This window comes from Medicago sativa, chromosome 4, assembly GCF_051527215.1.
Source record: "Medicago sativa cultivar Bolivia chromosome 4, Bolivia_mono, whole genome shotgun sequence".
Classification (NCBI taxonomy): domain Eukaryota; kingdom Viridiplantae; phylum Streptophyta; class Magnoliopsida; order Fabales; family Fabaceae; genus Medicago; species Medicago sativa.
In genome coordinates, this window is record NC_140752.1 from 67,484,202 (window position 1) to 67,496,002 (window position 11,801).

General features: G+C 32.8%; 1 protein-coding gene across 1 annotated transcript; it reads right to left on the reverse strand.

The window, feature by feature from the left end:
- Positions 1–6,791: 6,791 nt before the first annotated feature.
- On the reverse strand, positions 6,792–9,105 carry LOC146931011 (BURP domain-containing protein BNM2A-like). Its single transcript, XM_085702503.1, has 2 exons — positions 9,015–9,105; positions 6,792–8,332 (listed from the first exon to the last, which is right to left on the reverse strand). The coding sequence occupies exons 1-2, from the start codon at positions 9,066–9,068 to the stop codon at positions 7,043–7,045; spliced, it is 1,344 nt and encodes a 447-aa protein (XP_085558629.1). The 5' UTR covers positions 9,069–9,105; the 3' UTR covers positions 6,792–7,042.
- Between the last annotated feature and the right edge of the window lie 2,696 nt (positions 9,106–11,801).

The window sequence follows — 11,801 nt, forward strand, 5'->3', positions numbered from 1 at the left end:
AGTAAGAACGCTTATAAAAACGGACAAATAGAGTAATATCTACATTTTCTCCATCCATTATTGCAAGAACCTCTAGTATAAATCACGAGTATTAAAAACTCTCAGAATAATAAAAAAAAATTAAATAGTTCACTTATTATAAAACGGAGTGAGTAATTTTTGATTTAAAATCATTAAAAAATGACCTTAAGACATTTGTTAACAAGACTCTTTAAACATTTGACATGTTTAAGAATTTATTTTCCACTTGAAAATATTGTGTATTTCATTTACCCAAAAATTAACCAAAAACAAATAATTTTAGTGTTTCCCAAAACTATTAATGCTTGTGCACATGCATAAGCAGGAAGTCAACTAGTTTCCATCAATAACGGATCATGGTCTGTCAAAATCCACACATTTTTACCTAACTAACCTAGAGAGACGGAATAATTTAGAAAATGATTTCTGGAAAGATTTTTTTGAGCAATTCTGGAAAGATTAACATGTGTCGCTTGTGTCATTTGTTAAAAAAATTACGTAAAATAGAAAGTAAATGTACTACTTCTGTTCCATCCATTTGATTAAAAATTAAATGGAGAATGCTAACTAATGTTAAGACACTGGTGACTATTTTCTAAACATCACTCTTTATAAGAAACATATTAAATTTCTAACTTTTTCTCATAAAAAATAATCATTCTTTGTTATGAGTAATAAAAATTCATAAAAATTAAGTTTTATTTCGTCGACGATTTTGATAAATAAGATTAAATTATTGTAATTGTCAATGATAGAAAATAAATCTTTTTTTTATAAAAACAATTCATTTAATTTTTTTTGAAGGAACAATTCATTTAATTATTAATTTAACGATTTGGTGTATCGATACACTCAAGTTTTTGTGTGTACCATAGAATTTTCCCCTTTTTTTTGTTTTTTTTACAAACATAAACGATATTCATTCATTCAAATTAATAGAGTACATCGATACAATACAAATCCAAATTCCCTAAAAACAAAAAGGATGAATCTGTAAACAAACTCACATCATTCATGTTAATAGCATAAAACAACAAAGTACCTATGCCTACAAATATGACAAATATGACTATATCCATGTCTCCGGAATACTCATGTCTCCGAATCTGCAACGTTGATGGCGCCAAAGTCATTGTCATTGATCGGATCTGCACTTGGTCAAAGCTAATCTTTCAACCTGAATCAAATAAACACCGTACTAAGACGGGAAATCAAAAACACACCGCACAAAGACGGGAAATCAACACAAATAGCATCGTTTAGAGACGACGAAATCACAAAAACAAACGAAAGAAATCAGAAAATATGTGAAATCACTTATTTAATTAAGATAGAAGGAAAAACAATTCGGAGGGGTGATTTTTGGGTCAAAATTGACCCAAAATCACCCCTCTAAAAAAAAGAAGAAGAAGAAAGGGGTGACGGCTAGAGTTTGAGAAGGAGAGAAGAGAGAGGAAGAAAAAACATGCCCTTTTTTTTGTAAAAGGTTAAGAAGATAGTATTAACTTGTCTTGAAATATTTTTTTTTTGACCGAAACAAAGTTAACTATTATCATTAATCATCCAATGTTCAATACAAGAAGGATAAGAATAAAAAATACGGTGACTAGCCCAAGAACAGGCCGCCCTAGCTAAACTATGAGCAACCATGTTCGCTTGTCTCCTAACAAACTTCACCTCGAAGTTGGAATGTAAAGATAACTGATAAATAATACTAGAAACAATAACATAGAATTTTGAATCATCCTGGCACGGAGACGATAGAGCTTGCACTAGAGTAGATGAGTCGGACTCGAAGACAACCCGGTTCCATCTGTTCGCATCAGCAAAGTGAAGAGCCTCGAGTAAGGCTACTGCCTCCCCCTCCAAAACTGTCATATTTGCCCGCTGCCATTTCGTTTGAGCCCGAATAAATTGCCCGCAGGAGTCTCTAACACAACACACAAAAGGTGTAATCTGGTTACCGTCATGGAACGCAGCATCCACATTGCACTTCAACCATGTCTCGCGTGGTTTCTCCCAAACTGAGTTGTTACCTTGCACTCTATTCTACCTGTGTTGCACAACCGGTTGTGGGGGATGTTTATGAACCTCCTGCCATTGCAACTTGTCTTGAAATATAAAAAGTCAAATTTAATACACATACAAACAAATGACAATTTTGTTAAGAAATGTGAAAAAAAGTAAAGAAGACTTATATATATCAACGAAAGGAGTATATAAATTTTACATCCGAAATAACTCTTTTCCAACTTCTAAAAAAAAAGAATTTCTAAAGTTTTTTTTGTTGGTGTCCGAGGTTCGAACCCCGGACCTTGCATATATTATGCATTGTCCTTACCAACTAAGCTAAGCTCACAGGGACAAAGTTTTATTTTAAAGGAAACAATTTCCAAAGTTGAAAAAGAGTTATTTGCAATGTAAAATTTGTTTTTTCTTTCTATTTTTAATTCTTTGACAAGTGTCATAGCATGATCCTATAAATAAATATATTTTTAGTTCATATAAAATTATCAAATTATATTTTTCTTACCCATAAAAAAAGGGTCATGTTAACTTGGGCACAAGTTAAGTAGCTTAAAATAGAAATTAAAAATAAATTTTATATTGAAAATATAACTTTTGAAACTTTAAAATGAGTCACACAAATTATCACACGTGAGTAAATTTTAAGTCGTGTGGGAGAACTCGCTATCTAAAGGTTGCGAACTTTAAATTTGGAGAATTTAATAATTGGTTCTTAGACTAATGAATAATATGAAATCATTCAAATGTCATTAACCTAAGAAAACATGATTGAAACCAAAGGATTTTAGAACATTGAAAAGGATGGATAAATAGCAGGTTTCCTCCAATGTATCAAAAGCCTTCATGATGTCAATTTCAAAAGCTAAGTTTCCTCCAAAATATTTTTCGTCAAGCAAGCTAGTTTCCTTAAATGTGATGCAGATGTAATCTCAGATATTACTATCTCCAATAGTGTTCAGAGATATAAATATAATTGTAGGATCAACCACAAATAATCTATCCTGCTAGAATTTTAGTAATCAATTTAAATTAGCCAAAGCCAACGGCATAAGTTGGTCAATTTTATCAGCCCTAGCTTGTTTAGGAACAAGGACCACCATATTTGAAGTGTGATGATTAGTCAAAATTCAGAGATAGAGTATAAGACATCGTTACCAACTATTGCCAATAACTCTGAAAAAAGCATCATCAAGGCCTGGAGCTAAGGAAACATCCACATCATTTTTTATTTCAATGAAGGAAGTCTCTCTAGTAAAGATGTCATTATTTGCTTGAGTCATTTGAGTTGGAATAATTCTATAGATTATATTAGTAGGGGAGGACATGATGTTTTCAGAGGCAAAAAGCTCTTGAAAATAACTCAAAACATGTTGCCATGTTGCTCAATCTTCTCATTTGTTTCTAAGAAATTACCATCCTTTTGAAACCTAGAAATTTTGTTTCTAGCATTTCTGTTTTTGACTGGTCTATGAAAGTAGTTAATAGCTCTGTCTTCTTTGATTAGTCATTTGACTATGGCCTTGTATTTCCAAAACTGCTTCTCGTAATTGACAGCAATGTCAAGAAGATCTTTATGAGCATTCCTCTCATAAGCTGCATAATCTTTTGAGTAGCCATTGGTATTAATTTTACTTTAAATTTCATCAACAGCTGCTGGAGCTTTCTCAACATTCTACTGCACTTTTCTTAAAATTTTCTTGTTCCAGATTTTTAAAACAGGTTTAAGAATTTTTTACTTTCTGCTGAATGATGTACATAGGACAACCAATAACCTCCTTAGTCCAATGATCATGAATCACCCATTTACAATCTTCATGAGCAGTCCACCTATTTTGAAATTTGAAAGATGAGGGGAAAAAATGACCTCAGTTTGCATGTTCAACATGATTGGATGATGGTCATGAATGAGATTTAGGAAGAGTGGATGTTGGAACATGTGTGGAAATCGAGTTAAAAGACTTTACACAAATTCTCAAGTTGGGAAGAACTAGCTAATGTTGTCTGAATTGAAAAAAGTGGAAGTCTCACATAGGATTGATCACACATTAGTAATGTTTATATAGTGGGGGTGTACCTTTAAGAATGGGTGTATAATTAAGTGAAAGAAGTAAGCACTGAAATGTTAAATTAAGTAATTAATATGTTAAATTAAATAATTAATTTAATCATTATTAGAAAATCTCAACACAACTCACTAATCTTGAAATCTCAAGAAGTGAGGAGTGCAAGATGATGATGAATGAAGAAAGAAAGATAGATAGAATGTGTTTCAGCTTGTTATCTCCCTCAATGTTAGATTCTTTTGGACCACTTTCTAATAATGAGTTTCCAAATTCTTAATTGAAATCTCGGTGTTTCTTTGAGATTCTTCTTGATTCTTTGAGAGAGCTTCAATTTGACTTTAGTAGTCTTTATGTATTAAGCAAGAGTTTTCTTGGGCTGTTGTGAATTGGTGGCTTGAGATGGTTGAAAATTATTGTTTCCACCTAAAGAGAAATTTTGACGATTTAACCAACCATAATTAAAATTTTTAGGGAAAGGGTACCTTTGTGTCTAGCAACAACTCCCATGTACTTCACTTGTTCCTCGAATAACCCCAAACTTGCTGAAAGACATGCTCCGATTTCATAAGCTTCCTCATAAAAGTAGCATCCTTTGCCATTGGTTGACAACCTAGCCACCTCTTGTGCTTCCTCATCGCCGATTGCTTCAATTTTATCGGGAAGAAATGTGTGACCTGCAAGTAAAGTATCTTAGGGCCTATATTCTTTCAAGGACATGTTGTCAATAAAGTCTTTAATCTTGGCAGTTGTCTTGTTCTTCATAGAACCACCTGCAGAAGCATCTAAAAGCATTCTAGTTTGGGTTTTAAGATCGTTAGTAAAGATAAGGGTTACCTCCATTTCAGAGATTTTATGCCCAGGGCACCTCTTAAGTAGCAACTTATATCTTTCCCATCAATCATAGAGGTTCTCTTCGTCTTCTTGTTGAAAATTGGAGATTTTTCGCCTTTTTACCATGTTCTTCGTGGTTGGGAAAAAGCGGTTGAGAAAGTCCCTCTCTAACTTGTCCCAAGTTGCTATGCTACCACTTGGAAGTGCAATCAACCAATCTTTGGATCGTCCTTTAAGAGAATAGCCAAACAACCTAAGTCGTTTCCGAGACTCCTTTAGGGTTAATGGTGATGCGAGCTTCTAAAAAATCGGTTGGATTAATGTTGCAATCCTCATCTTCCTTATCTGAGTACTGAGCAGTAAGAATTGAGTGTTCACCGGTTGGAACCCTTGAGCAACCTCATCAAGGGTGTCTAGTCTTTTGTAGTCTCCTAATGTGACGCGTTTCATGACTTCCTCCTCTTCGTCGGACGAGAAATCACTCAACTCTGACAATGGAACAGCTGCTGCTTCTCTCGCTTCCTAGATGTGTTTCCGAAATGCTCTTTCAATTTTGTCTATATCGACGTTAAATAGCAAGGTACATGATCCTGCACCACACATATAATAATAACTTGCAAGGGTTTTCTAACAAGAGTCTACGGTAGTTGTTATAACAACAGTAGAGCAAGATACAGTCTTCTAAAATTCAATCAAAAGAGTACTATGAAGTATTGTTGGCAAAAGTTGGCAAAAATTTCATTTTAATAATTTGTTCGTATTTATTCGGTATGTGTACTATGTAGTATTGTTGTTTCTGTTCTTGCATTTTGGGCTTGTAGTTTTGAACATTGTTATAGGTGCAGTCCTTGTTAGGGAGGCTGGTTCTCTTGTGGATTTCTTTTAGTTTTACCACAGGAAGCTAGGTTTTTTGGTGGTTTTTTTTTTTAGTTTTACCACAGAAAGCTAGGTTTTCTGGTGGTTTTTTTTTAGTTTTACCTCAGGTAGGTAGGTTTTCTGGTGGTTTTTTCTCCGCAGATTTAGTTTTAACCCATTGTAAATGTAATAAGAATTATATTAATAAAATGATATTGTATATCTATTATTTTTGTTCCTTTATTTTTATTAATTTTTGCATTTATTTTATGATTTCATATTGAATAAAGTAAATAAATTAATTTGAATAAAGTGAATAAATAAATTAGAAAAGTAAATAAATTAATTAAATAAGTAAATCAATAAAGTAAATAAAGTCAATAAATAAAGTAAATAAAAGAACTCTGCGCAACTTAAGTCACTCAGCGTAACTTAAGTTGCGGAGAGATTAACACTGACGTTAGTTAAGTAACGCAGGGGTATTTTCGGTATTTCAGTTGGGTGCGAGCAAAGTGTGTTGGGAGAAGAGCAGAAATCTTATGTTTATTTTCCTTTTGCAATCTTAGATCTAGTCTTAGTCTAGCTAACTCTATCAATGAGTGTGAGAATAGTTTTTTATTTGAGGCAAGCAAAATTATAACATTTCGTTATCAATAAATTGTTGGATATGTGTAGGAATAAAATCATAAACTTGAGGATAATCATGTATATGTAGCCAATCTTTTTTTAAGTTATGAGCCACTACATTATTTTGCCTCCTAAAACACAATACCAATGTGGACAATAACAATGTTGAAGTCATTATAATATGATATGATGCTGCAAAATTTGAACATGTCGTCGATGTAATAGTTATACTTCACCATTTTTTGTTAGAACTGTCGTCTTTGAAAATAGTTTATCAGGTTTCACTCAATTAGTTTATTTAAATAAGTTCTAGCCCAGGGAGTACAATATCGTCAGAGTGGTCGTTACTCAAATAATGACACAAAATAAGTTAAACAGTATATAATTTTCATTAATTAATATTACTATTTTTGAGTAATTATTATTACTAATTAAAGGTTGCAACAAGCAGTCCCCGGGAGCTTAATTTATACATAAAACAAGTAACAATAACAAGACATACAAATAGAAAATTGGTCATCACTCAACACTCACCAGCATCATTGGTAAGATTGATAAAACCTTTATTATACAAATCTAGATAGACAAACTCACTTCACATGGTGGCTTTGGGATGGCTACATTGGAATCCACATAAGATGGTTCACAGGGAAGAAATGACACACTGGAGAATTCTTCCCAGCCTTAATCCCAAGTTGTCTGAATATAATATGATTAGGGTTCCATTCAGATGTATCAAAATGGCAAACTCCAAGAGCTTCCATTTTATCTCCATTCTCATCACTAACAAGTGAGACCTTGAACACTTTAGTCTTTGTGGCAATGTAATGGCAATAGTAAATGGCATATGGATATGGGAGGGGATGACAAGCTACCCATTTGGGAACATCAATATCATGTGATACTTCTAAAACGGTGTAGTTTTGTAGAGGGATAGTTCTAGGTGAGGGGTTGCTGGTGGTTAGAATACTATATTTGACGTTTGAACCAATAATTGTGTCAACAAATTCGAGCATGGACTCTAGAGAATTGGCACAGGTCTTTGTCTCCCCTGTAACGGTTTCCCCTTCGCACTCTTCAAGTGCTCCTCTCATGGATTTGGCTTGAGGAGATCCTTCAGGGATTGAAAAGAGTTGAAGAATACTTGGGAGTTGTGACATCGAGAAAGGAATGGAGTCGGCCTCTTTTTTTGAGAGGTAAGGAGAAACTTCTTGGACCGGAAATTGGAGGGTCATTACATTTCCAACGTGAAGATCATCCAAACTGAAATATCCTGTCTTGAAAGCTTCTGTATGATCCAAGTTAGAAATTGGGAGATCTTCTACGGAGTTGGTAGATGGGGGGCCTTTTGGATCAATGACATCATATTTGTACCCAGTAATGTAATTTGGTTGCTTGCCTTCATGTTTATCATATGAAGTTATGTAAGCTCCGTTGGATTTATGGTTATGGGTCCTATACCCGGTAATGTAATTTGATTGCTTGGTTTTATGTTTACCATATTGAGTTATACGATATTGAGTTATGTAAGGACCATTGGATTCATGGTTATGGGTCTTATACCCGGTAATGTAATTTGATTGTTTGGCTTCATGTTTACCATATCCAGTCATGTAAGGTTCATTTGATTCTGGTTGTTTGGCTTCATGATTATAAGCAGTTATGTAGGCACCATTTGAATCCACTTGATTTTGATCTCCGTTGGATTTATGGTTATGGGTCCTATACCCGGTAATGTAATTTGGTTGTTTGGCTTCATGTTTACCATATCCAGTTATGTAAGGTTCATTCGATTCTGGTTGTTTGGCTTCATGATTATAAGCAGTTATGTAGGCACCATTTAAATCCACTTGATTTTGATCTCGCAGCTCTACTTTCAAGTCTCTCGCATTGATTCCTCTGCCAATCTACAATGATGTCAATGAGAATATAAATTTTTTTTTTTTTGAGAGAAGAATATAAATTGTTAGACTATTTCAAAAAAAAAATATAAATTATTAGTGTCCCAATTGATTAGCCAAATTGATATCACTATTACTAATTACATCACGTTTTAATTGCAAGGACTTTCAAGGGGAAAAATTCTTTAGAACCTAGAGCTTTATGGGATATTGGAACCTCAAAGAAAAATTAATTGAAAATTTAAATTCAGTACAAAATAATTAAAACAACCGTATGTCCTTGTGAATTTAGACCTGTCGGTATGAATATTTCATAATATATATATATAGGGGTTGAAGTTTGACCTCAGGCACCCTACTTATTCACCTTAAAAAAAATTAAAAGTGGATTTATAGTCATTAAACTATTAAACCAAAAAAAAAATATCATGTCCTACAAAACTCTACGGTGCCAAGTGTTGATAAAACAATAGTTCAAAAAAAATTGTAGATGATATTAAATAGTTGTCAAAAAATATTATTAAATAAAAGATGATATTCAATTCTAAATATCATTTCCCCCTCCAAATATCCATCAACTGGAGGAGAGTTAGAATTTGTTTCTGAGATAATTTGTTTCCCTCCCTTTGTGATATTTGAACCAAATAACTAAAATTTAAAATAATATCTCTCCCTATAACTGAGTTACCATAAAGAAGAAAAGGACTAAAGTGAGAAACTGAAGTGTAAGTGTAGTAGCCATCTTTCGTCTATTCGAAAAGAATCTTAATATTTAGGATGAGTTTCCACTTGAAGATAACTAGCCTTTTTTATAGGTGGTATGGAGGTTTTTTTTTCTTTTTTGTTTTGAAAGAAGGTGCTATCGTGGTTTCCTTCTTACTTAGAGATTTGAGAACATATATACTAATATTATTATTGATAATATAATAATAACTAGCTTGGTACACAAGGAAAGCCAGAACATATATAGTGCGTAGCACAGCACAGTGGGTGAGTAGAATACAAATTATGCAATAATAATCCAATCGGATATTATTACAATTAATGAACCTTGTACTGGTTTGGTTTGTAAACACGAATTTGAAGTTAGTGTAACAATTTCACAGTACAAGATCCCCTTTTTCCTCCTCGAGAAGAGTTTTTTTTTTTTTTTTTAAAGGTCCCAAGAAGAGTTTTGTTTTGTTATGTGACACAGGGTTTCAAGACGATCACATTTGTCCTTGTCTTTTCATTTTTCTTGGCAAGAAACGATAGATTAGATAAAAATGATCCTTCTAATTGAAACCCAAATACTTTTTTTTTTTTTATATAAGGTTTTTCATGTTGTTTTTATTGTTGTGGTTTATTCCTCCTATTGTTGTGGATTATTCATTATTTTAATAAAATTTAATTAATATTTTAATTGATAATTTAAATAAAAAGGACAAAAAAAATAGTTTAAATAAAAGGGTAAATTTTGAAAAGAAAAATTCAACCCAACATGGTGTATTTTTATTATTTTTTACAGAAACAATTTCATTTAAACACGAACCAAATCGGTTGCGACAACATAAGCAATACAAGGAGGAATTTCCTCAATCCAAAGAGAATCGATCAAAACTAAAGCAAACTTAACTAGAGTGCATGAGCAACAACGTTACCAACTCTTTGCACATGAGAAACTAAAAATGAAGAAAATAAACAACTAAGACTCTTACAGTCATTAATCATCAAGCCAAAGTAAGATTTGTCATCACTATTCGACTTCAAAGCCTTTACTACATTAAGAGAATCACCTTCCATGGTCCTCGTTAGCTTAGCTCAGTTGATAAGGACAATGCATAATATATACAAGGTCCGGAGTTCAAACCCTGACCACCATCAAAAAAAAAAAAAATCACCTTCCACGACAACGTTTCAAAAACACATATCATAGGCAAATTGAATTGCCAATCGAAATCCAAGAGCTTCGGCAATGTTAGCATCCGAAAGCGCCAAAGTTCCACGTAAAGTAAAAAAAAAAATTAATCCTCAACTTCTCAAGATGCATTTTTTTTCATAGAAAATTGGGAAATTATACGAAAGAAATGAATAAAAATTAAAAAAATGTGGAATTTCTTACAAAATAGTGAAAATGACAATTTTTTTATTAGTATCTATCATTTAATTTTTAAAAGGAGAAAACAGATGTTATACTGAACTACAATGTCATGCTCTTTGTTGCACGCCATAGCTGTCGTGAGGAAGAACTATTATTATACATTGGTTTAAGGAATGAAAAGGGTTTTGGTGTTCAAATTGTTGAAATTGAAATGTGAAGTCATTAAGTATTGTTAGACACTATTTCAACAAAAAAAAAAAAAGTATTGTTAGACATAACTCCTTCGGTAACTGGATATTGTTAATATTGTTATACGGTACACATTCATTTCCGAATTTAAATTTAAAATCTTATAATTGTGTGTAAGTTTTAAGGGTTATACTACAAAAATACAATGGTCAAAATACCATTTAGACCTAAATCAGACTCTCTCTACGATGTGAGATCAATACGAGAAAACAAACTCGTACAATCTCATCCCTCCATCTCATTTCATAAAAAATCAATGGCCACATTCCAAAACACCAAAATTGATGTCACGTTTTTTTAGTTCACTCATTCACGAGTTTAATCTCTCTACTATGAGTAAAGCTAAAAAAAATAAAAAAAAAAATAAAGCTCATGATTCCTTCTATATTATTATGCTTTTTTTATGCGGTCTTCATATTATGTTTGTTTTTATATTTTAAAATCACAAGATAGTATATTTGTTATAAAATCACATATTACTTCCAAAATCGATGAGATTAGAGATTTTATTCTAAAACTAGGATATAGGGTTTGATTTCGACTATCATATTTGTTCGGGACATTGAAATAGCAAAGGTGTTGCATGCTGCTCTTGTGCGTAGCGGTTATCATGATAGAACTTTAAGAGAATTCAGATATGGTTACAGTAGGATCTTCATAACACCTGACGTTCTCTGCGGGTTTGATCCGGAAATGGTGCTCAAGCTCTCTCTATTTCCCTGTCTCTGTTTTCCTTATACATGACTATACTCATTTGATTTTTGTCTTATTTAGGTGAATTCGGTTATTAACTTTAACCTTCTTATAAAGTACACTGGCTCTAAAGGTGAAGACGATGTCCCTGATTTTTCTGTCTATATGTGAAAGGTTGGACGACTCTGGAGAGCTGGGCACGACAAAGGTAAGTTTTTAAAAATGACTACTTAGTTTTGTATAGTAAACTTCTTGAATCATAGTTTAAATTCAACATGTTTGTGCAAAAGATTATGCATCTCGTATTGTAGTGTTTTAGTAATGTTTTAGGTTAAAATGGTATTTGTGCCTAACAAAAGCTTGAAAGGGTACATCCATCAATGGCTGAAATTCACCTCAGATGTCCAATATTTGGGTTTTTAACTGGTGCTAACATTAGACATTGAATACTTG

Excerpts from the sequence above, each read along its gene's own strand:
- LOC146931011 (XM_085702503.1), bottom strand. The coding sequence starts at position 9,068 with ATGGCTACTACACTTACACTTCAGTTTCTCACTTTAGTCCTTTTCTTC. Across the intron at positions 8,333-9,014 it reads TAGTCCTTTTCTTCTTTATG|ATTGGCAGAGGAATCAATGC; the intron begins GTAACTCAGTTA and ends ACATCATTGTAG.